This window comes from Oncorhynchus gorbuscha, linkage group LG22 (genome assembly GCF_021184085.1).
Source record: "Oncorhynchus gorbuscha isolate QuinsamMale2020 ecotype Even-year linkage group LG22, OgorEven_v1.0, whole genome shotgun sequence".
NCBI lineage: Eukaryota > Metazoa > Chordata > Actinopteri > Salmoniformes > Salmonidae > Oncorhynchus > Oncorhynchus gorbuscha.
Genome location: NC_060194.1, coordinates 11,969,603 through 11,995,166, shown reverse-complemented (window position 1 = coordinate 11,995,166; position 25,564 = coordinate 11,969,603). Strand labels below are relative to the sequence as shown.

At 42.4% G+C, this 25,564-nt stretch overlaps 1 protein-coding gene across 4 annotated transcripts in view; it reads right to left on the bottom strand.

The window, feature by feature from the left end:
- myripa (myosin VIIA and Rab interacting protein a) overlaps positions 1–25,211 on the bottom strand; it is a 52,569-nt gene extending 27,358 nt beyond the window's left edge. For 2 of the 4 annotated variants that reach the window (XM_046322191.1, XM_046322193.1), the window contains exons 1-3: positions 24,151–25,211; positions 19,661–19,832; positions 8,197–8,418 (exon numbers count right to left, since the gene is read on the bottom strand). In XM_046322191.1, coding sequence (XP_046178147.1) covers positions 8,197–8,418; positions 19,661–19,832; positions 24,151–24,229 — 473 coding nt within the window. In that variant the 5' untranslated portion in view covers positions 24,230–25,211. The remainder of the gene's footprint in view (positions 1–8,196; positions 8,419–19,660; positions 19,833–24,150) is intronic. The other 2 variants (XM_046322195.1, XM_046322194.1) reach the window with 2 other exon arrangements.
- Between the last annotated feature and the right edge of the window lie 353 nt (positions 25,212–25,564).

The window sequence follows — 25,564 nt, the reverse complement described above, 5'->3', positions numbered from 1 at the left end:
CAATCAGACGATTGGTCGCATATTACGCAGCCTTTCTTTTAGAAACCCTGCGTCTTGGGCAGAACAGCTCCCCTGGGCAGAATACGCTCACAACTCGCTTCCTTCGTCTGCTACCGGGCTATTTCCATTTCAGAGTAGTCTGGGGTACCAGCCTCCTCTGTTCTCGTCCCAGCTCGCCGAGTCCAGCGTTCCCTCCGCTCAGGCGTTTGTCCAACGTTGTGAGCGCACTTGGAGGAGGGTGAGGTCTGCACTTTGCCGTTACAGGGCGCAGACTGTGAGAGCCGCCAATAAACGTAGGATTAAGAGTCCTAGGTATTGTCGCGGCCAGAGAGTGTGGCTTTCCACTCGTAACCTTCCCCTTACGACAGCTTCTCGCAAGTTGACTCCACGGTTCATTGGTCCGTTCCGTGTCTCCCAGGTCGTCAATCCTGTCGCTGTGCGACTGCTTCTTCCGCGACATCTTCGTCGCGTCCACCCTGTCTTCCATGTCTCCTGTGTCAAGCCCTTTCTTCGCGCCCCGTTCGTCTTCCCTCCCCCCGTCCTTGTCGAGGGCGCACCCATTTACAAAGTACGAAAGATCATGGACATGCGTTCTCGGGGACGTGGTCATCAGTACTTAGTGGATTGGGAGGGTTACGGTCCTGAGGAGAGGAGTTGGGTTCCATCTCGGGACGTGCTGGACCGTTCGCTGATTGATGATTACCTCCGTTGCCGCCAGGATTCCTCCTCGAGTGCGCCAGGAGGCGCTCGGTGAGTGGGGGGGTACTGTCATGTTTTGTCATATATTGTCTTGTCCTTGTGCTTTCCCTTCTGTTCGTTTCCCCCTGCTGGTCTTATTAGGTTCGTTCCCTTTTTCTATCCCTCTCTCTCCCCCTCCCTCTCTCTCTTCTCTCTATCGTTCCGTTCCTGCTCCCAGCTGTTCCTCATTCTCCTAACTCACTCATTTACTCTTTTCACACCTGTCCCCTATTTTGCCCTCTGATTAGAGCCCTATTTCTCCCCTTGTTTATCGCTTCTGTCCTTGTCGGATCCTTGTATGATGTTGGCTGTTCTGTGTCCTTGTCTCGCCCTGTCGTGTTTTGTCTCCTTCAGATGCTGCGTGAGAGCAGGTGTCTAGTCTGCTACGGTCGGTGCCTTCCCGAAGCAACCTGCAGTCAATGGTCGAGTCTCCAGTCTGTCCTCGTTACTACGAGTGGATTTAAGATTTTTCCTGTTTTGTTTTCTTCTTGATTTTTCCAGGATTATTACTTTTGTCATATACTGGAATAAAGACTCTGTTTTCGTTAAGTCGCTTTTGGGTCCTCATTCACCAGCATAACAGGACGATTCCATTCCATTCCATTGTTCTGGGTAAGGGCTAAGGCATTCTGTGACCTCTACTGTCATAAGTTTGTAGGGTGTGTATGGGCTTTGCGTGTGTGACCACATATACTGTACCTCTGAATCAAGGGGACCATGGCCAACACACACACACACACACAGATCCCTTGTCCTCATCTCACTATGTTGAACATCTGCCAACTTATTCTAGGTAGGAAATTTCTGATTGTAGACATATTTATTTCCCTTGAGTCGATTGTCTATTTCTTCCCCAAAGGACACTGGGTTAGGGTTAACCCTAACCCTATTTCCCTAACCCTAAACATAACCCAAACCTTAAACCTTAAACCTAACCTTAACACCTAACTCTAAACCTAATCCTAACCCTAAGTGTAACCCTAACCCCTAAACCTAACCCCTAACCTTAAAATAGCCTTTGTCTTTTTGGGGACTTGAGAAATGTCACCAACGAGGGAGAATTTTCCTTTGTTTTACTCTCCTTTTGGGGATTTCAGGTCCTCATGAGGATAGAAGAACAAGATCACACACAGACCCACACACACACCTTGTCTGCCAGGGAAATCATTTTAATTCTAGCTGCGTATGTAGGTAAACAGTCCACAGGTCTAAATCCTACAGTGGAACAGCTGGTCCAGATTTTACATGCCTTCTGTCTCCTCCTGTACAATCGCAGTTAATGACCTGCCAATGACCTGCTCAAATCCAATTATTAGTCACATACACATGTTTAACAGATGTAGTGAAATGCTTGTACTTCTAGCCCCGACAGTGCAGTAATATGTAACAAGTAATATCTAACAATTACACAACATATACCCAATACACACAAATCTAGTAAAGGAATGGAATTAAGAATGCTAATTCCGGAACACTGTCAACCAATGACACACTGACTGATATACAAATAATAATGAGTATTTATTTATGATGCAAGGTTCTTTGTCGATCAGTCAGTCAGCAGTCAGTCGTCAGTCGGCTCTATTGTCTCTTGAACCCTCTCAGCCAAAAGCCTGCTTTTCTCTGTATTCTCTCAGCCAGAGGTCTTCACGGATTCAGTTGTACCCGAATACCCGAGAGGGTCCGGATTCTGAATTGTAAATAATGTCACAGGTCTGGGTCGGATCTGATATGATTGTCACGGGTCTCGTTATGTGTCATTTTAAATGACTTGTCTGTCATAGAGCCTCCTTGTGGGGCAAAAGTTAGGAGATATCTAATCAATGGAAGATGTAATTAAGATGACGGAGTTAAAAGTAAAATGAGGAGGATAGTCTACAATGACCAAGAGCCAACAGACTGCTGCTTTATATTCTGAATGGAGTTGTTATTTGTAACTATGAGAAAGTGCATGCACTACAGCCTTTTCTGCTGCTTCCCTCATTCGGATCAGACCGGGTCTGGATCTGAACAGGCCTACACGGAATGGGTCTAGTGTTCCTCGGGTACTTTCGGAACGGATCTCTCTATAAAAAATAAATGAAAAATGATGCATATCGGGTCCGGCTGGGAAAGCCCCAGGTCCACTTTCGGAACAGATCCAACTTATTTGACATGTGAAGACCTCTACTCTCAGCTAATTAGGCTACCCTTCACCTGTTGCTTCCTGAACCCAGTCAGCCAATGACACACAGTCTCTTGAACACTCTCAGCCAATAGGCTGCTTTCCACTGCACACTCACACAATCAGTCTTCACCTGCTGCCTCATATAGACTCTTAGTCAATGAACTACGAACCCCTGTGCACTCTCAGACAATCAGACTTCACATATTACTCCCAGCCAACCGTTGCCAAGGTCGACTCACTTACAAAGGTCCCGTTTACACCTGGTAACATGCGACCTTTGTTCTGATTGTGCCCACATTTCTAAACAGGTGTAGACAATCAAATGACAGGTTGTGATCAGATTGAGATCAGATCTTCCTGCCCACCTCCGGAGGTAGTCAGATACACACTTGTTCTGGATAGCTTACAAGTGTATATGAATCTGGACAGTGAATTCTATAAATCGTCATTTGACTGGCGCTAGTGTCAAACGCACATTCGTTGGCAATTTCGACTTGTAAAAGCCAGCAATCCGCTATTTTACAACATTTGCACCAGAGTTGGTAATGTATCTGTCTAACATCAGCTCCATTGCGCTGAGGTGGGAGGGGTGGAAATATTTGAGGTGTAACATGCGCCAATATGACAATTTCAGTCAGCACAACTAGACTGACCAAAAGCTGGTTTTAGTGGTGACACAATTGTTGAAGGCATTGATTTTGCCAACGGAGGCACACACAAGTAGCCTTATCAGTAGCCTACATCACCAATGTTTTATGAAAATATCACGAACAGCAAAACAGTCAACAGATATTCCCCTTTTTAATTTATATTGGACATACAGTATATACATGTACACACTGTATATTTGTCCAGATTCTGTGAAAAGTTTGGACTCATTTGCGCGATGCCCATTGCTGCATGAAGGATGTCAGTGACTGTAGGAACCCTGTTTAGGAGCATCAATTAATTTTATTAAAAAGACTGATATTGTTATTTTGTTTATTATCTTCAACTTTACTCTGAGGGACGTAACTGTCAAATCGCGGGGATTTCGATTGCTGTCCATGCTGCTGAATCCGCTTGTAGGCTGTTCATTTACCTGGCAAAGTCACTATTGGCCATATCAACGGCGATGATAGTCATATCAAAGCTCCATAGTCTATGCTGTCTTATTATTATATGCCTATGGGGCGCAATTATGGTTCCTGTAGCCTAACTCTATTTAGACATACTGTAGCTTATTTAAAACAAGTTGTTTTTTTGTTTTATTAGAATTTGATTCAAATTATTCACTCTCTTTTTAGGTCTAATCAATGGTGACTTATCTTGCTAATTGCCGATGTTTGGCCCATGGCTCATGATGCGTTTTATAGTTGGCCTACATAAGTGTGAATGTTATGTTTAACAATATATTTCCATATTAAAGCCATGCAATTACTTAGAACAATGTGGACTGTTCAATGTATTAAAAAAATATGGGATAGCCTTACATTTGGCATTTTGTTTATGTAGGCTATTTAACAAACTAGGCTATAATGGACTAACATTGGAGCTGATAACAGAAGACTGTAAATACACAACTTGAAGCAACCACATATTTAGCCAGGGTAGGACCAGGACATCTATTCACAATGCGGACACAGAGGACAGATAAGAGGCACATTTTGGTACTATGTATAGACACATGTCTGAAAATGTGGGCACAAATACAGTGATGTGTTAGTGACATGCTATTTGACAACGATTAAAATAAACAAAACCTAAATAATAAAATAAAACAGAACAGACTTTTGGCTGATGTTATTTTGGAATGTGGACAAGATCAGGACACAGAACCCATGTTTAGCGTCAGGTATAAACAAGGCCAGAGAGATGCCGGATAAGTCATGCAGGGCAACTAGCATAGCCTACACAGTTCTTCTGCATCCTGCCTCGTTGAACAGACTCACTAAGACATGAAAGCACCACCTGTAGTGCAGCTGCTAGTCTCTCATGACAGTCAAAATCAACTTACTGGGCAGACCATGCAATAATTAATTCTGGGTGCCAAAATGATGCACCTGCATTAATTTGATTACTCTGTTGCCACATATATTTTTCCTGTGCAGCAGGAAATTTAAATTGTAATGTATTTTAGATTTAAAAAGGCTTCTAAAGTTTGTAATTTTCACTTTAAAATGTCAAAGCATTTACCAACCCCTACAAAAATGTCCATTAATTATAATCCACATAATAATTCACATTTCCTGTTGTTGAAGTAATATTTTCCTGCTGTGAGAAACTGGTCAAATTAAAGTAGTACTGTACATATGTAGAGGCATTGAGTTCTGGAGGAGCACCAACCCACTTCAGCCACAGTTGATGCATTTAATACAGTTGGTCCACAGAGAATCAGAAGTGTTCGACATCTTCAGAGTGCAGTAGCCAATTGTGAGGATGAGGTTTTAAAATGGATTCAATTGAGATTGTTTGCCATAAGCCTACACACAATGCCCCATCATTTCAAAGTAGAATCATGTTTTTAGAAATGTAAATTTTTTATGAAAAATTAAAAGGTTAAATGTCTTGAGTGAATAAGCATTCAACCCCTTTGTTCAGGAGTACAAATGTGCTTAACTAGTCACATAATAAGTTGCATGGACCCACTCTGTGTCCAATAATAACTAATCTCTGTACCCCACACATACAATTATCTGTAAGGTCCCTCAATCACGCAGTGAATTTCAGACACAGATTCAACCACAAAGACCAGGGAGTTTTTCCAATGCCTCACAAATAAAGGAGACATTGAAAATCTCTTTGCGCTTGGTGAATTTATTAATTACACTTTGGATGGTGTATCAATACACCCAGTCACTACAAAAATACAGGCGTCCTTCCTAACTCAGTTGCCGGAGAGGAAGGAAATTGTTCAGGGATTTCACCATGAGGCCACAATGGTGACTTTAAAACAGTTACAGAGTTTAATGGCTGTGATAGGAGAAAACTGAGGATGGATCAACAACATTGCAGTTACTCCACAAAACTAACCTAAATGACAGAGTGAAAAGAAAAGCCTGTATAGAATAAAAATATTCCAAAACATGCATCCTGTTTGCAACAAGGCACTAAAGTAATACTGCAAAAAATGTGGCAAAGCCATTCACTTTTTGTCTTGAATACAAAGTGTTATGTTTGGGGCAAATACAATACAACACATTACTGAGTACCACTCTCCATATTTTCAAGCGTAGTCGTGGCTGCATCACGTTATGTGTATGCTTGTAATCCTAAGAACTGGGGAGTTTTTCAGGATAAAAAAGAAACGGAATGGATAAGTAAACAAACCAGCCCTGCATTGTCCAATCACTAAAATACTTTAGTCACACTCAAATTACACATTGAAAATCATAGCAGCTTCAAAGCCATTCTTCCTCTTTGGTCTTCTGTGCTTAGCACAGGCTAAATCCTAGAGGAAAATCTGGTTCAGTCTGCTTTCCACCAGACACTGGGAGATTAATTCACCTTAATTCACCTTTCAATAACCAAATCTACACTTTAATTTCTTATCAAGATGACAGTGAATGTTCCCGAGTTACAGTGTTTACTTAAATCTACTTGAAGATCTATGGCATGACCTGAAAATGGTTGTCTAGCAATGACCAATAACAAATTTGACAAAGCTTGAAGAATTTTGATAAGAATAATGGACAAATGTTGCACAATCCAGGTGTGGAAGCTCTTAGAGACTTACCCAGAAAAACTCGCTGCCAAAGGTGCTTCTACAAAGTATTGATTCGGGGATGTGAATACTTATGTATTTTATTTTCAATCAATTTGCTAAAATTACAACAACAACAAAAAATGTACTTTGTTATTATGGGGTATGGTGTGTAGCTGGGTAAAATAATATATTTAATCAATTTTGAATTCAGGCTGTAACACAACAAAATGTGGAATAAGTCAAGGGGTATGAATACTTTCTGAAGATATCTATGAGTGTCTGATACACAGTGTGAATACGAGCCTATATCATAAGCTATAATATTACAAAAGAGACCAACCATTGGCTTAGTATTTACAATTTCTAGATGAGCGTGTCTTAAGATATTTACTGTATGCAAAGCAGTATGGCTCATGAATAATAAATGAGGTTAATGAGTGCTTCAACACAACACAGAGGTTGTGGTCCCTGTGGAATGATGTGATTTAACCTAACCATTACTGGACAACCCAGGGTAAGCTCAATTAACTGGTCAACATTAATATGCACATAGTAGCTTGCCCATGAACAGTACTGCATGACCACAATATGTCTTGAACAGAACGTAATATCAAATCAATGGGGAGAAGTATGGCTTTAGTTAAAACCTTTACCAAAGATCAGTGTTACCTAAAGCAAACAAACTGCAACACTTCTAGTCAGAGAGACTTATAGGGTCATAACTATATGACCGTATTTTGCGTTTGCTTAAAATATGTGTCTCTAGGCCTACACGGGTGATAAACTTAGTAAATGTGTGTCTCTAGGCCTACACGGGTGATAAAGCTAATAAATGTGTGTCCCTAGGCCTACACGGGTGATAAAGCTAGTAAATGTGTGTCTCTAGGCCTACACGGGTGATAAACATAGTAAATGTGTGTCTCTAGGCCTACACGGGTGATAAACTTAGTAAATGTGTGTCTCTAGGCCTACACGGGTGATAAAGCTAGTAAATGTGTGTCTCTAGGCCTACACGGGTGAGAAACTTAGTAAATGTGTGTCTCTAGGCCTACACGGGTGAGAAACTTAGTAAATGTGTGTCTCTAGGCCTACACGGGTGATGAACTTAGTAAATGTGTGAGTGGTAGTTGCCATGTTGAGGTGCGACAGTGTGTGTGCGTGTACAGTATGTTGCATAGTGAATATAAACTAAGTTGACACAGGCAGTGTACAGGTGTCATAGACAGTGACGTTTGAGAGAGGAGACTGTGGAGATTACATGTGTTTATGACAGTGTGGCTACCTGACATCTCCAGTACTAAATACAAGTTAGTCACTGAGGTCGAAGGCTCAACACAATCTCACACAGCCGATGAAGACTGTCACTGTCATTCACCATTGGCAAATAGGCTAACTACAAAATGCACACACACATAGACACACCCACACACATAGACACACCCACACAAATTGATACACCCAAACACATAGACACACCCACACACATGGACAATTCTATGACAGTCTTCTATTTCATCTCCAATCCACCATCCTACGACACCTCCTCCCACTTTCATCCCCGCTTATACCTGTACACAGAATCACACATTCCTCCATCCCCACTGACCTCCCTTTCTGACACGCAGAGCAGACCCAGGCTTTGTCCTTCTTGCTGTAGGAGCGGCAGGTCTTGCAGACATTGTACTTGCAGTCCAGACACGGGCGCTTGGGGTTGACCAGGAAGGTGAATGGAGAGCAGCAGCGGATGCAGCAGCGCTCGTTGAAGCGATGCTGCCGGGAGAGGAGGGAGCAGCGACTTCCCTCCTCATCCAGCTCCTGCTTCAGCTCACTGAGGGAGGATGATGGAGGGGGGTTACGGGGAAGAGAGGATGAGGGGGAGAGAGGATGAGTGAGAGGGGGAGGGTGATTTCCACCAACTGAAGTTATCTATTAGGATTTTTGGGGGGGAAATAATAGTGTAAAATTATCAGCTGTACAGGAAGACTTGTGTAAGGGCCAAATTGTAGAGGAGGAACTTCTTGATGCAATTAAAGCATTTATTCCAGGGAAAACTCCAGGGCTGGATGGCATACCAGTTGAAGTATATTAAACCTTTTATAGTCTACTCAATGATACATTATTAGCATGTTTTAACCACTCCTATACAAGTTGTCAACGATCAGGTACTCAGCAAGGTTCCGTTTTGGGACCACTATTGTTTTCACTATATATTTGACCTCTTCGTGATGTCATTCGGAAACACAATGTTAACTTTCACTGCTGTGCGGATGACACACAGCTGTACATTTCAATGAAACATGGTGAAGCCCCAAAATTGCCCTCACTGGAAGCCTGTGTTTCAGACATAAGGAAGTGGATGGCTGCAAATGTTTTACTTTTAAACTTGGACAAAACAGAGTTGCTTGTTCTAGGTCCCAAGAAACAAAGAGATATTCTGTTAAATCTGACAGGCACCGCGTTATGCGGTAAAGCGCACGGTGTCTCCAGTGCGCTCTCATAGCCCGGTGTGCTATATGCCAGCTCTCCGCAGTTGCCGTGCTAGAGTTGGCATTCAGCCAGGAGGGATTTTGCCGGCTCAGCGCTCCTGGTCTCCAGTGCATCTCTTCGGCCCAGGTTATCCTGCGCCAGTTCTATGCACGGTATACCCAGTTCGCCAGGAGAACCCAGTGCAGCCTGTTCCAGCTCCCCGCACGTGCCGGGCTAAAGTGGGCATTCAGCCAAGAGGAGAGGTGCAAGTGTCAAGCACCTGATGTCCAGTGCTCCCCCACAGCCCGGTTCGACCTGGGCCTGCGCTCTGAAGGTGCCGGGCTAAAGTGGGCATTCAGCCGGGAAGAGTTGTGCCAGGAATACGCACCAGATCTCCAGTGCTGCCCCACAGCCCAGTGCCTCCTCCAAGGACCAGGCCTCCAGTAGGTCTCTGCAGCCTGGTCCATCCCGTGCCTCCTCCAAGGACCAGGCCTCCAGCGACGGTCCCCAGTCCAGAGCTTCCAGCAACGGTCCCCAGTCCAGAGCCTCCAGCGACGGTCCCCAGTCCGGAGCCTCCAGCGACGGTCCCCAGTCCGGAGCCTGATTGGGAATCATACTTAGGCAACCTTTTTAGGCAGCCTTTTTCCCTGTTGGTTTTGTGGGAGGTTCTTTGTTAGGGGCACGATAGCCCTGTTAAGCTTCACGGTCGTTTTGTATTGTTTAATGTTTTTGTTGGCGAATAAAAATAAATGTACGCTCACCACGCTGCGCTTTGGTCTACTTCCCATGACGATCGTGACAACATGGAAGATTTTGAAAAGGTATGATAAAGTAATTTTGATAAAGTATGACTAGAATTGATATATACAGTAAATGCTTGAACTCTTTTAATTTTGGTGAATCTCTTATACAATAGGTTAAAGTTATGTATAGAACTCCAGGTGTAAAATAGTCCAAATTGGCTACTTCTCAGAAAGTATTAAACTGTCAAAGGGAGTAAAACAAGGTTGTACACTATCTGCATATCTATTTATTGTGCTTAATATGTAATATGTAATATGGTATACTTATAATTTTAATAGCTAACATTTTGCAAAGAAATACAACACTTACATTACCGTGTAGTTTACCAATGAAATGGTCTGATGATGAAATGGACATACATGGTATTCATATCCCTACAGAAATAAAGGAACTACCTTACTCTGCCTATCTTAATCGGTGCACGGTCAAAATGGAAGTAAGCATATGCCAATTAAAACACCTGTTTTTTTAGCAATCGATTGAATTATTAGGACATGTAAACACCTTAATTGGTGTTCCAGAGGTGTACTTGATCTGTGCATGTGCTAGCACCAGCCAAGTGAGCCTCCCTCTATAGTGTGTGTGAAGTGTGTCTGGAACAACTGAATGTATGCATCTTAGAAGTAGTTTTCACATACAAACTTTATGTTCGAAGTCAGAATCAAATATGCTTCCCAAAAATAACGTTCTCCGTGGTAGAACTCATATTTTGATTGGCGATTTGATTTTTCTGCCATCATGTAGCCTCATTTCAGAAGTGTCCACGTAAACAGTATTATTAGGGAATCACTCTTCTTGCAAAGCATGTAAACATTTTAATTGAACTATTATATTAATCAGACTATCCACAATAATCACATTATTGTGTGCATGTAACCATACTCATTGACGAGGGACTAGTATGATGAACTGATAACTGACAAAAAAAATGTAATAACATCAAACCCAACTTCTTTTGTCACATGCTCCTGAATACAACAGGTGTAGACCTTACCGTGAAATGCTTACTTTACAAGCCCTTAACCAACAATGCAGTTCAAAAAAGAGTTAAGAATATTTTTACCAAATAAACTAAAGTAAAAAAGAATAAAGAATGAACACAAAAAAATAACGACGCTATATACAGGGGGTACTGGTACCGAGTCAATGTGCGGGGGAACAGGTTAGTCGAGATATTTTGTACATGTAGGTCATGGTAAAGTGACTAATCATAGATAATAAACAATGGGTAGCAGCAGTGTAAAAACAAATGGGGGGGGGGTTTGGGAGGCCATTTGATTAATTCTTCAGCAGTCTTATGGCTTGGGATTAGATGTCGTTAAGTCCTGGATGGCAGGAAGCTAGCCACAGTGATGTACTGGGCCGTATGCACTACCCTCTGTAGCGCCATACGCCAAACTGTAGCTCAGTTGGTAGAACATGGCGCTTGTAACGCCAGGGTAGTGGGTTCGATCCCCGGGACCACCCATACGTAGAATGTATGCACACATGACTGTAAGTCGCTTTGGATAAAAGCGTCTGCTAAATGGCATATATTATTATTATTATATTATACTGTCAGATGCTGAGCAGTTACCATACCAGGCGGTGATGCAACCGTTCAGGATGCTCTCAATGGTGCAGCTGTAGAACATTTTTAGGATTTGGGGACCCAGGCCAAATTATTTCAGTCTCCTGAGGGGGAAAAGGTGTTGTCATGCCCTCTTCACGACTGTCTTGGTGTGACCATCGTTGGTGATGCGGACACCAAGGAAGTTGAAACTCTCGACCCGCTCCAATACAGCCCCATCGATGTCAATGGGGGCCTTTTAGGCCTGCCTTTTCCTGTGGTCCATGATAAGCTCCTTTGTCTTGCTCACATTGAGGGAGAGGTTGTTGTCCTAACACCACACTGCCAGGCCTCCTCCCTATAGCCTGTCTCATTGTTGTCGGTAATCTGTTGTGTCGTCAGCAAACGTAATGATGGTGTTGGAGTCATGTTTTTCCATGCAGTCGTGGGTGATCAGGGAGTACAGGAGGGGACTAAGCACGCACCCCTGAGGGGCCACAGTGTTGAGGATCAGCATGGCTAAGTGCTGAGCTTTGTGGCACTATGGTATTGAACGCTGAGCTGTAGTCAATGAACAGTATTCTGGCATTGGTGTTCCAGGTGGGAATGGGCAGTGTGGAGTGCAATTGAGATTGCATCATCTGTGGATCTGTTGGGACGGTATGCAAATTTGAGTGGATCTAGGGTATCCAGGATAATGCTGTTGATGTGAGCCATGACCAGCCTTTAAATGTACTTCAAGGCTACCAACGTGATTGCTACGGGGCAGTAAATATTGAGGCATAATGTTGTATAATGATGAAACAATATATTTTTTTTATAGAATGTTTCTTTGGGACCATCCCAATGACTGATACACAGGAATGTTCTTGCAACGTTCTCATGAAACGTGTCTAGAACATTAATATCTTATCATTTGAGAACATGGCAACCATGTTCTGTGTATTTTTGGTGGGACGTTGAATGAATATTCTCCTAACCCTCAGATAACTGGACACGTGAATGTCCTTGCAGCATTCCCATGAAACGTGTCTAAAACATTCATATTTTAATTGGGACATGGCAACCATGTTCTGTGTATGTTTGATGGAACATTGATGGAATATTCTCTGAACTCTCAGAAAACTGGACACATGAATGTTCTTGCAACATTCCCATGAAACGTGTCTAGAACATTAATATCTTATATTCTGAGAAGATGGCAACCATGTTGGCACTCTTTTACCAGGTACTGCAGGAATGTGAAAATAAAAGAGCCGCACACTCTAGGAGCTCAGATGCAAAAATGTAATTACCAACGTTTCGACAGCCAAGCTGTCTTCATCAGGGTATGAACTGCAGGAATGTGAGAATAGAATGGCAACACTTCAGTGGTATTGGGTAACATAAAACTCAGCAAAAAAAGAAACATCACCCTATCTTTCAAAGATAATTCGTAAAAGGGTTTGAACACTGTTCCCCATGATTGTTCAATGAACCATAAACAATTAATGAACATGCACCTGTGGAGCGGTCGTTAAGACACTAACAGCTTACAGACGGTAGGCAATTAAGGTCACAGTTATGAAAACTCAGGACACTAAAGAGGCCTTTCTACTGACTCTGAAAAACACCAAAAGAAAGATGCCCAGGGTCCCTGCCCATCTGCAAGGAGGCATGATGATTGAAGATGTGGCCAGGGCAATAAATTGCAATGTCCGTACAGTGAGATGCCTAAGACAGCGCTACGGTACGGAGAGCTGATCGTCCTTGCAGTGGCAGACTACGTGTAAAAACACGCACAGGATCGGTACATCCAAACATCACACCTGCGGGACAGGTTCAGGATGGCAACAACAACTGCCGGAGTTACACCAGGAATGCAATCCCTCCATCAATGTTCAGACTGTCTGCAATAGGCTGAAAGAGGCTGACCTGAGGGCTTGTAGGCCTGTTGTAAGGCAGGTCCTCACCAGATATCACCGGCAACAATGTCGCCTATGGGCACAATCCCACCGTCGCTGGACCAGACAGGACTGGCAAAAAGTGCCCTTCACTGACGAGTCGCGGTTTTGTCTCACCATGGGTGAATGTCGGATTCGCGTTTATCGTCGAAGGAATGGGCGTTACACCGAGGCCTGTACCCTGGAGCGGGATTGATTTGGATTTGGAGGGTCCGTCATGGTCTTGGGTGGTGTGTCACAGCATCATCGGACTGAGCTTGTTGTCATTGCAGGCAATCTCAACACTGTGCGTTACAGGAAAGACATCCTCCTCCCTCATGCAGTACCCTTCCTGCAGGCTCATCTTGACATGACCCTCCAGCATGACAATGCCACCAGCCATACTGCTCGTTCTGTGCCAAATTTCCTGCAAGACAGGAATGTCAGTGTTCTGCCATGGCCAGCGAAGAGTCCGGATCTCAATCCCATTGAGCACGTCTGGGACCTGTTGGATCAGAGGGTGAGGGCCAGGGCCATTCCCCCCAGAAATGTCCAGGAACTTGCAGGTGCATTGGTGGAAGAGTGGGGTAACATCTCACAGCAAGACCTGGCAAATCTGGTGCAGTCCATGAGGAGGAGATGCACTGCAGTACTTGATGCAGCTGGTTCTTTTGATTTTGCCCCCCTCCCTCCCTTTGTTCAGGGACACATTATTCCATTTCTGTTAGTTACATGTCTGTGGAACTTGTTCAGTTTATGTCTCAGTTGTTGAATGCTGTTATGTTCATACAAATATATACACAAGTTTGCTGAAAATAAACGCAGTTGACAGTGAGAGGACATTTCTTTTTTTGCTGAGTTTATATAGTTTCTCCCTCTTAACTCAGATATCTGAGACCACACTGAGTGTGATGTGTCTTTCAGTGCCTCTGGGCTCTCACTCATCCCTGTATGATATTGTGTGATGCTCCTGCATGTCAAAGGAGAAATTGAAAAGCAGGATGCATAGAGCAAGCACTTGGGGACAGATGGGTAGAGCGAGAGAGAGAAACATTAGCCAAGGTACACTGGCTGTATGGAATGAGAGTTTAGCCTCTCGATGCAATAACAACTGAAAAGGGCGGTGTGTGTGTGTGTGTGTGTGTGTGTGTGTGTGTGTGTGTGTGTGTGTGTGTGTGTGTGTGTGTGTGTGTGTGTGTGTGTGTGTGTGTGTGTGTGTGTGTGTGTGTGTGTGTGTGTGTGTGTGTGTGTGTGTGTGTGTGTGTGTGTGTGTGTGTTTTTGTGTGCAGTTAATAAATTACAGCTCAATGTCATTAAGCCATTGTGTCATTAATAGACAGTAACTAAAGTACCAGTCAAAAGTTTGGACACACCTACTCATTCCATGGGTTTTCTTTAGTTTTTACTATTTTCTACATTGTAGAATAATAGAGAAGACATCAAAACTATGAAATAACACATATGGAATCATGTAGTCACCAAAGTAGCCACCATTTGCCTTGATGACAGCTCTTGGCATTCTCTCAACCAGCTTCATGAGGTAGTCACCTGGAATGCATTTCAATTAACAGCTGTGCCTTGTTAAAAGTTTTGGCCAATATGATTTCCTTCTTAATGCATTTGAGCCAATCAGTTGTGTTGTGACAAGGTAGGGGGTATACAGAAGATAGCCCTATTTGGTAAAAGACCATGTCCATATTATAGCAAGAACAGCTCAAATAAGCAAAGAGAAACAACAGTCCATCATTACTTTTTTACCTTTATTTAACTAGGCAAGTCAGTTAAGAACAAATTCTTATTTTTAATGACGGCTTAGGAACAGTGGGTTAACCTGCCTTGTTCAGGGGCAGAACGACATATTTTTACCTTATCAGCTCAGGGATTTGATCTTGCAGCCTTTCGGTAACTAGTTCAACACTCTAACCACTAGGCTACTTGCATGATGGTCCGTTAATCAGGGAAATTTCAAGAACTTTGAAAGTTTCTTCAAGTGCAGACGCAAAAACCATCAAGTGCTTTGTGAAACTGGCTGTCATGAGGACCGCCACAGGAAAAGAAGACCCAGAGTTATCTCTGCTGCAGAGGATAAATTCATTAGAGTTAACTGCACCTTAGATTGTAGCCCTAATAAATGCTTCATAGAGTTCAAGTAACAGACACATCTCAACATCAACTGTTCAGAGGAGACTACATGAATCAGGCCTTCATGGTCATTTTTTTCCTGCAAAGAAACCACTTCTAAAGGACACAAATAAAAAGAAGAGACTTGGAAATCTGTCCTTTGGATCTGATGAGTCCAAATTTGAGATTTTTAGTTCCAACTGCCATGTCTTTGTGAGACGCAGAGTAGGTGAACAGATGATCTGTGCATGTGTGGTTCCCACCGTGAAGCATGGAGAAGGAGGTGTGATGGAGTGTGGGTGCTTTGCTGGTGACACTGTCTGTGATTTATTTAGAATTCAAGTCACACTTAACCAGCATGGCTACCACAGCATTTTGCAGCGATACGCCATCCCATGTGGTTTGCGCTTATTTATTTATTTGATTTGATTTCACCTTTATTTAACCAGGATTGGCCAGTTGAGAACTAGTTTTCATTTACAACTGCGACCTGGCCAAGATAAAGCAAAGCAGTGTGACAAGAACAACAACACAGAGTTACACATGTGATAAACAACCATACAGTCAATAACACAATAGAAAAATATATATACAGTGTGTGCAAATGTAGTAAGATTAGGGAGGTAAGGCAATAAATAGGCCATAGTGGCGAAATAATTCAAATGTAGTATTAACAATGGAGTGATAGCTGTGCAGATGATGATATGCAGGTAGAGATACTGGGGTGCAAAAGAGCAAAATAATAACAATATGGGGATGAGTTAGTTGGGTGGGCTATTTACAGATGGCCTGTGTACAGGTCCATTGATCAGTAGCTGCTCTGACAGCTGATGCTTAAAGTTAGTGAGGGAGATATAATCAGCTTAGTGGGAGTATCATTTGTTTTTCAAATGGACAATTACCCAAAACACACCTCCAGGTTGCATAAGGGCTATTTAACCAATAATTGATGGAGTGCTGCATCAGATGACCTGTCATCCACAATCATCCGACCTCAACCAAATTGAGATGGTTTGGGATGAGTTGGACCACAGAGTGGAGTAAAATCAGCCAACAAGTGTTCAGCATGTGGGAACTTGACTGTTGGAAAAGCATTCCTCGTGAATCTGGTCGTGAGAATGCCAGGTGTATAAGTGTACAAAGCTGTCATTAAGGCAAAGGGTGGCTACTTTGAAGGTTTCTAAAATATAAAATACATTTTGAATTGTTTAACACTTGTTTGGTTACTACATGATTCCATATGTGTTATTTCCTAGTTTTGATGTCTTCACTATTATTCTACAATCTAGAAAATAGTAAATATAAATAAACACCCTTGAATGAGTAGGTGTGTCCAACCGTTTGACTTGTACTGTAACGATCGTCTGTTGAAGAAGGTGTGGACCAAAGCGCAGCGTGGTAAATGTTCATACTTTTAATTCAACTGAATCAACTCAATAACAAAAATAACACAGAGAATGAACGGAAACCGGAACAGTCATGTCAGGTGCAGAAACACAAAACAGAAGATAACTACCCACAAAAACCCTGTGGGAAAAAGCTAAGTATGGTTCCCAATCAGAGACAACGATAGACAGCTGTCCCTGATTGAGAACTATACCCGGCCAAAACAAAGAAATACAAAAACATAGAAAAGGGAACATAGAATGCCCACCCAAATCACACCCTGACCAAACCAAAATAGAGACATAAAAAGCTCTAAGGTCAGGGCGTGACTGGTACTGTATATCACCAACATTTGATTAAAACAGAATCACAGGATCTGACGCTAACTAAACCATCCAGTGTCTTATCTCTGAAACTACCTCTAAATCAAGGAGGACATTCTGAATAATAATCAATCTGATGATGAATACAGCTGAAATTCAATCAAGCCACACTTCAGAAAACCAGCAGTGCGCTATGCTGTGTAGAAACTGCACCATCAAGCTCGCCCAATCTCCCCAGCCTGACTGTACAAATCCAGACATAAATGGAAAACAACAAGATTAGTTGATGGTAAGCGCCTGCCCTGTTTACGAGAATCAAACACAGCAGCAGCAGCGAAACTCACTTCCTAATCACTGGGGAAGTGAAGGGTCAAACGTCTGGTTGGAAGATAGAGCGGTGAAGACCGCCAACAAGAGTATGCTGGTTATGCGAAGGTTGTACAGCTGTGATATAAACTAAGTGAAGCCTTGGTCTTTACAAATGGGTCATCCTCTGGTCAGTTGCCACTATCTTGAGATCAGTCAAGGAGGAATGAAAAAAAGGTTCAGCTTAAGCTAAGCCTAGTTAGAGTCTCCAAGGACTGAGCACACACTCCTTATGCGGTTTCTACATTCCAGGTTGTAAGGGCCAGCACATCTCTACTACTCTTAGTCAAGTGGATCAAGCATCCGTGGTAGCTACATCTCCATAATGTTGACACATACCTTATTGCACTGAATGTTGCAATAGATCACGAGTGAATGCTGGCCAGACACCAAAGATTCAGTCCCAAACAATCTAATAATCTTGGCCAAATCCCCATGTTTCAGTTACCACTAAATCGACAACAGCCTCGTGAACCAGCCTGGTTGTGTGATAGCGCACCACTTTAACACAGCTCTCAGACTGGTTCTGCGAGGCTAGATCAACTCTGTGCCCATTAGGACAGAATAACTCACTGTGGTTTTCAACAGGGAAAGAGATACAATCTCACCCTGGACATAAGCATGCATTAGAGAGAGAGAGCGAACGAGAGAGAGAGAGAGAGAGAGAGAGAGAGAGAGAGAGAGAGAGAGAGAGAGAGAGAGAGAGAGAGAGAGAGAGAGAGAGAGAGAGAGAGAGAGAGAGAGAGAGAGAACTGTCCCTGAAGGTTCTGGAGCATAATAGAGAGATAGGACAGAAGTTGTGACATTCTAATGTTATTTTAACCCTCTGAAGGCTCACTCAGCAGGGCTAAGGAAAGGTGAGAATGCTTCTCACTGCTCACTACCTCACCAAGCATAACTCAGTGCATGAATGCATTTAATTCATTGCGATTGTGGGTATTCAGAACCAACCAAGGACACATTTTAGTTTCATTCAGTTAGTATCCAATTATCACACTATGGTGTTGACGCTTGTATCTAAGGTCCTTCAATAGCTGTCATTTGAATTCATACACCCCTACCTAGTTATGCAAATCTGAAACCACTGGTAATGACTGGATGGGTATAAGCAATATAGTACTGTACAGTAATGACTCTATTTCCCCCTTGATAGGCCATATTGATTATCCCCATCCAATCCTCTCAGATCTCCCCAGGTCCCTTGGGGGTTTGAGATTGGGTGTATACCAGTTTCCATGGTGATTTAGGCAGGAGGTGAGTCATAGTCAAACAGGAAAGGGCAGGCTCTTCCTGTCTCTTGTTTTGGAGACACAGTGGGCCAGAGGCAGGATGGGAAATCTCCCGTGATATCCAATGCCTGGACTCCAGCCACCCATGTCATAGACTGTTCTCTCTGCTACCGCACGGCAAACAACAAGTCTGGAACCAACAGGAGCCTAAAGAGCTTTTACCCCCAAGACATAAGACTGCTAAATAGTTAGTTAAATAGTTAACCAATAGCTATCCGGACTATCTGCATTGACCCTTTTTGCACTAACTCTTTTGACTCATTACATACGCTGCTGTTACTGTTAATTATCTATCTTGTTTCCCAGTCACTTTATCCCTACCTACAGTATATGTACATACCTAAAGTGCCAGTCAAAAGTTTGGACAAACCTACTCATTCAAGGGTTTTTCTTTATTTTTACTATTTTCTACATTGTAGAATAAGAGTGAAGACATCAAAACTATGAAATAACACATATGGAATCATGTGGTAACCAAAAAAGTGTTAAACAAATCCAAATATATGTTATATTTGAGATTCTTCAAAATTGCCACCCTTTGCCTTGATGACAGATTTGCACTCTCTATTATTCTATTTTTTTTCTCTCTGCGTTGTTGGGAAGGACCAGTAAATCAGCATTTCACTGTTAGTCTACACCTGATGTTTACGAAGCATGTGACAAATACAGTGTGATTTTATTTGACCTAGATGGAAATCTGTGATCCTCCATAACCCATAGCAAGTCCCAACAAGTTGATTACTTTATAATATTCAAAGCCTTCAATGGCACTTCCCATGCTAAAACAGGCTTTGTGGCAAGTGTGCCCTCCATCCAACTCTATGGTCCAAAGGTCCAAACTTACCTGAGGCGCTCGTCCTCTTTCTTCCGGAGCTTCATGTCCCGCTGCACCACTTGTAGAACGTGCTCTGCCTCATCGTCCGTCAGTCCCGACATGTCCAGCTTCCGCCTCATGGCTGACTCAGGTACCACTGTCAATCCCCCCAATCTGTTGTCTCCACTGATCTCAGGACAGACTGTAAGTGGATGACAGACATTGGGAAAAGGTCAAAGGGGGACGTTTCTCTTAGATTATGATATAAGGACAGTTTGGGTTGTTTCTTCTAATGGTTAAGGTTTGGATTTGAGTGGGTTAAGCTTGTCTTAAGTGTGTGCCTAACGTAGATCAACACAGCACAACAGAGAACTATGCTCAGTGTCGTCTCCTCCTTTAGCAAAAGTCATTTTCAGTGAGCACACTTAGATAAAAGGGTTATTTGCTGAGGAATAGGGTTTCACCAAGAACTGTTTTCGTCTGAAGAACCCTTTGTGATAAACAACGGTTCATTGAAAGAAAAAAAGGGTTCTACCTAAAACCTTTAACATTCTATATTTCTTTCTTTTATATAGTGCCTGAGCATTAGTGTTGACCTAAGTATTTCAACTTTAAAATCAGGAGTTTGAATAATCTGATAGATATAAATAGATGTGTGAGAATGCTTTAAAATGTATATGGAAATATTGTGAATGTATCTGGTATCCCCATAATCACTTTACATGTCTTTCAAATAAGTATTTTCTCAGATTTTATAAAGCAGAGAATAGGTGAATTGAAGGGAGTATGAGTGAACCAGCAGTGTCCCCATGGGGACAAACCGAATAACCATATATGGTTCTACTTTGCACCTTTTTTCAAAGACTGTATCACACACCTCACTGCTGTATCTATCACTAACAACTAGCTACATCAAGATTGAACAAAAACAAATATACAGTTGAAGTGAATGTGAAATGTCAGAATAATAGCAGAGAGAACTATTTATTTCAGCTTTTATTTCTTTCATCACATTCCCAGTGGGTCAGAAGTTTATATACACTCAATTAGTATTTGGTAGCATTGCCTTTAAATTGTTTAACTTGAGTCAAATGTTTCGTGTAGCCTTCCACAAGCCTCCCACAATAAGTTGGGTGAACTTTGGCCTAATCCTCCTGACAGAGCTGGTTTAACTGAGTCAGGTTTGTAGGCCTCTTTGCTCGCACACGCTTTTTCAGTTCTGCCCAGACATTTTCTATAGGATTGAGGTCAGGGCTTTGTAATGTCCACTGTAATACATTGACTTTGTTGCCATTTTGCCACAACTTTGAAAGTATGCTTTGGGTCATTGTCCATTTGGAAGACCCATTTGCAACCAAGCTTTAACTTCCTGACTGATGCCTTGAGATGTTGCTTCAATATAGCCACATCAGTTTTCCGCCTCATGATGCCATCTATTTTGTGAAGTGCATCAGTCCCTCCTGCAGCAAAGCACCACCACAACATGATGCTGTCACCCCCCATGCTTCACGGTTGGGATGGTGTTCTTCGGCTTGCAAGCCTCCCCCTTTTCCCTCCAAACATAACGATGGTCATTATGGCCAAACAGTTCTATTTCTGTTTCATCAGACCAGAGGACATTTCTCCAAAAAGTACAATCTTTGTCCCCATGTGCAGATGCAAACCGTAGTCTGGCTTTTTTATGGCGGTTTTGGAGCAGTGGCTTCTTCCTTGCTGAGCGGCCTTTCAGGGTATGTTGATATAGGACTTGTTTACTGTGGATATAGATACTTTTGTACTTGTTACCTCCAGCATCTTCATAAGGTCCTTTGCTGCTGTTCTGGGATTGATTTGCACTGTTTGCACCAAAGTACGTTCATCTCTAGGAAACAGAATGCGTCTCCTTCCTGAGCGGTATGATGGCTGTGTGGTCCCATGGTGTTTATACTTGTGTGTACTCTTGTTTGTACAGATGAACGTGGTACGTTCAGGCGTTTGGAAATTGCTCCCAAGGATGAACCAGACTTGTGGAGGTCTACAATTTTTTCTGAGGTCTTGGCTGATTTATTTTGATTTTCCCATGATGTCAAGCAAAGAGGCACTGAGTTTGAAGGTAGGCCTTGAAATATATCCACGGGTACACCTCCAATTGACTCCAATGATGTCAATTTGCCTATCAGAAGCTTCTAAAGCCATGACATAATTTTCTGGAATTTTCCAAGCTGTTTAAAGGCACAGTCAACTTAGTGTATGTAAACATCTGACCCACTGGAATTGTGATACAGTGAATTATAAGTGAAATAATCTGTCTGTAGACAATTGTAGGAAAAAAGGACTTGTGTCATGCGCAAAGTAAATGTCCTAACTGACTTGCCAAAACTATAGTTTGTTAACAAGACATTTGTGGAGTAGTTGAAAAGCAAGTTTTAATGACTCCAACCTAAGTGTATGTAAACTTCCGACTTCAATTGTACAAATTAAACCTTTTTTACTTCATAGGTCTAATGAAATGCTGTGTCTGTGTTGATTTCACAATATAGAGCATGCACCAGGAAGGAATACATGGTGGCTCTGCAGTCTTTTATCAGTGTGTGAGTTTTCTGGTATGCAGGTCGGGCAGAAAGACCTTCCTATCCAATCCTTACATAGCATCATTTGTCTTCCTGTGTACAAACAATGCAGTAGGAGAACCATAAGCATTCCCGAAATGCACACTTCTTTACAAAATGTTATAAAAATGATATGCTTTTACAGAAGACTGAATTGTAATTAGTCCCTTTTCACTCAGCAATGAGATGCCTTTATTTGAGTGAATTAATATAACCTAATCATCCATACATTGAAATATTACTGTAGGCTCTGACTCTCTCTTAAATCAAGATACCATTGTCTAGATTGGTTCCAAGTCCTTCATTTCCTCGACGACAAAAGACAAATCATGGTTGGTATTTTGTGTGTACGGGAAACACAAAGCTAAATATTTCAGATGAACAATGATGAATGAAAAGCTCAACTAACGCTCTGTGCTGAAAAACAAGACTGAACACAAGATTACAAGTGTGACTGATTGAAGGAAAACCTTGGTGGGCTACACTGTGCTAGACACTTGTACTCTCAGATTGAATAACACCTTGAGCTGTCTGACTCTTCAGGAGCAGCCAAATATCCCCCCAGACCTGGGTTCAATACAATTTGAAAACCTTCAAATACTTTTAGCATTTGCTTCAGCTTCCCTGAAGTGCCAGATTGGTGGGGTTTGCACTTTTTCAACTGTTGTATTGGATCCATTGCACCGGGCAATCAAGCCTAGATAAAATATTTGGAATGATGGAAATAGTATTTGAACCCAGGTATGACACGTATCACTGGCTTGTTAATAACTCCTGATTAAGGTACTAACTACAGCAGGTGATTAGGACTGCTCTCAGCACAGCAGCACCCTAAACCGCCATGGTGAGAGAACACACATTTCAATCTGCTAAGCTACAACAATCAAGCCGTTTTGTAAGGAGAATTAGTACTCATGACCTGAATTACATTTCCCAAGTGTTTCCTTTTCTCTCATTCTGACTCACAGAGCAACATTTCAAACAACGTTTAACTGTATATGGTCTAGACCAGACCCGATTGGACCCGAGTGACAAAAAAAAAGAACATCAGCCAAGTTGCCATTCTGGTAAACAAATAGGTTTATATGTTGGCTAGGCCTTCTATAAATCAATAAATTCACATTATTAGTGTAAAATAAATATGCTATAGGCTATGCAGAGCTGTGGTCGGGTCCATTCGGGTCTATTAGCTGTAGTTGACTCGAGACCCGATGACAATCAAACACACCCGACCCGGACCCGAGGGAAAAGTTTTAATTTTTGGACCCGCTCAGGTCCTGGGACAAGTCTGAGAATCCAGGTTCAGGTGGACCAGTGAAGACCTCTAATAACGTATGTCAGAAGTCCCGGAAGAGATTCAATGGTGTGTGTGTGTGTGTGTGTGTGTGTGTGTGTGTGTGTGTGTGTGTGTGTGTGTGTGTGTGTGTGTGTGTGTGCGTGCGTGCGTGCGTGCGTGCGTGCGTGCGTGCGTGCGTGCGTGCGTGCGTGTGTGTGTGTAGGCAGTCCAAAAGCTGATGTCTCACTCCAACTCTGACATAATAGCGTATGATTACTGATTTACAATCTGTTGAGCTGATGTGAGGAGCAACACAGGAGTCCATTTTCCTGGAGTTAATATGAAACATTGCCTGCATCCTTACAATCATGTTAATCCATTCAGTATCTCTTTTGGAGGGGGAGAGAGAGATAGAGAGAGAAATTGAATGTACATTTGTGAATAATTCGTTATTATACCAGCACTACCTTGTGATGATAGTGATGAACAGTGAAATCAAATTCATATTAATGATTTGGCTATTACTATTAGGATATTCTGCTTCATCAGTATAGTATTACCATAACTTTGACGGGGTGTAATAATAACATCTTAATTTGTCACTTAAAACGTAGCTTATATCGAAACATTAAAATATAGACAAATAAGTAACTCACCGGGTCTGTGCCCTAGGCTTCTTCTTCTCAGTTCCACACCAGTACAGTAAGCAAATCCCAGTCTCTGGCCAGCGCGCATTAACACGATTTATAAAAACCAGAAACACTCTAGCCTACATGATCATATCCGTGTAAGTCAAGTCCATTTCATTCTCATTTCATGTTAGACTCTTCAGAATTTCGACTGACTTTTTAGGCAACTCATGCATAAAGCTAGTAACCTATGTTTCAGTCTCTGTACAGTACGGAAAGGGCGGCATCTGGACTACTAACAAGCGCAATTGAAGTTGCAAACACCTGCTAGCGAAAGAGCCTATCAGACCGCGACATGTAAACCGTTATTTTACTGTTTGGAATGAACGCAGCACAGTAGGCTAAACTGTAAATTCATTTGTACAGCCCTTCAGTAATATCACAAAGACTATGCCACAGTAGTTACATTCATCGACAAAAGTGAATATAATTGAGCAATACATTTTCCATGAAATGTTTTTAACTGAATGAGAATAAAGTCATCATATTCTAAGCTTCCATCATCTATTTCTAAGGAGCAACTACAGCTGGATTTGAGGGTAACTTTTCATGGAACTGAGTTTAACACTCCATAATCACATCGGCCTACTAAACCTGAAATGCAATGAAATAATACACTTGTAAATACAAGTTTGTTCCTGGACACATTTGATCACATTTTAATGTAAGTCATGATCAACCGAATGCTCACTGGAGTTTTTATCCTGGCATCCCTTTCCCATTCAGATAGCCTTGCTCCTCACACCCTTACTGAACCCAACCTTAAAACAATGGATTCTATACACGCATCAGCCCAGCATGAAAAAAGAGAGAGAAAAACAGGTACTCAACTGCAAGAGATGGTGAAATAAATACAAACTAATAACCAGGAAACTCCACAGCCTGTGACTATATCCCAGAAAAGAAAAGCAAGCTCCTGCTGGAACAGTGAACAGTCACACAGTGAGGTTTCCTGGGGTAAGGAGGCTTTTTGTAGCCTGGTCCCAGATCTGTTTGTGCTGTCTTGCCAATGTGAATGGTCATTCGTGTGACACAGATCTGAGTCCAGGCTTTTTGAGGGAGCCAGTAAAGTGATTCTTTGGAGAATGAAGCTGGACTAATGATTGCTTCATGTGAAACCCAGTCACATGAGGATCCAGTCAGCTGGGGCTGCTGCCAGGGCTTTGGTGTGGTGTGGTGTGGGAGTGCAAAGTTCACTGGGGGCCTCTGCTGCTCCATGGTATGTACACCGTAATCACACTATGCCCCATATACTTGGGGCGGCAGGTAGCCTAGTGGTTAGAGCGTTGAGCCAGTAACCGAAAGGTTGCAAGATTGAATCCCGAGCTGACAATGTAAAAATCTGGTTCTGCCTCTGAACAAGGCAGTTAAAACCCACTAT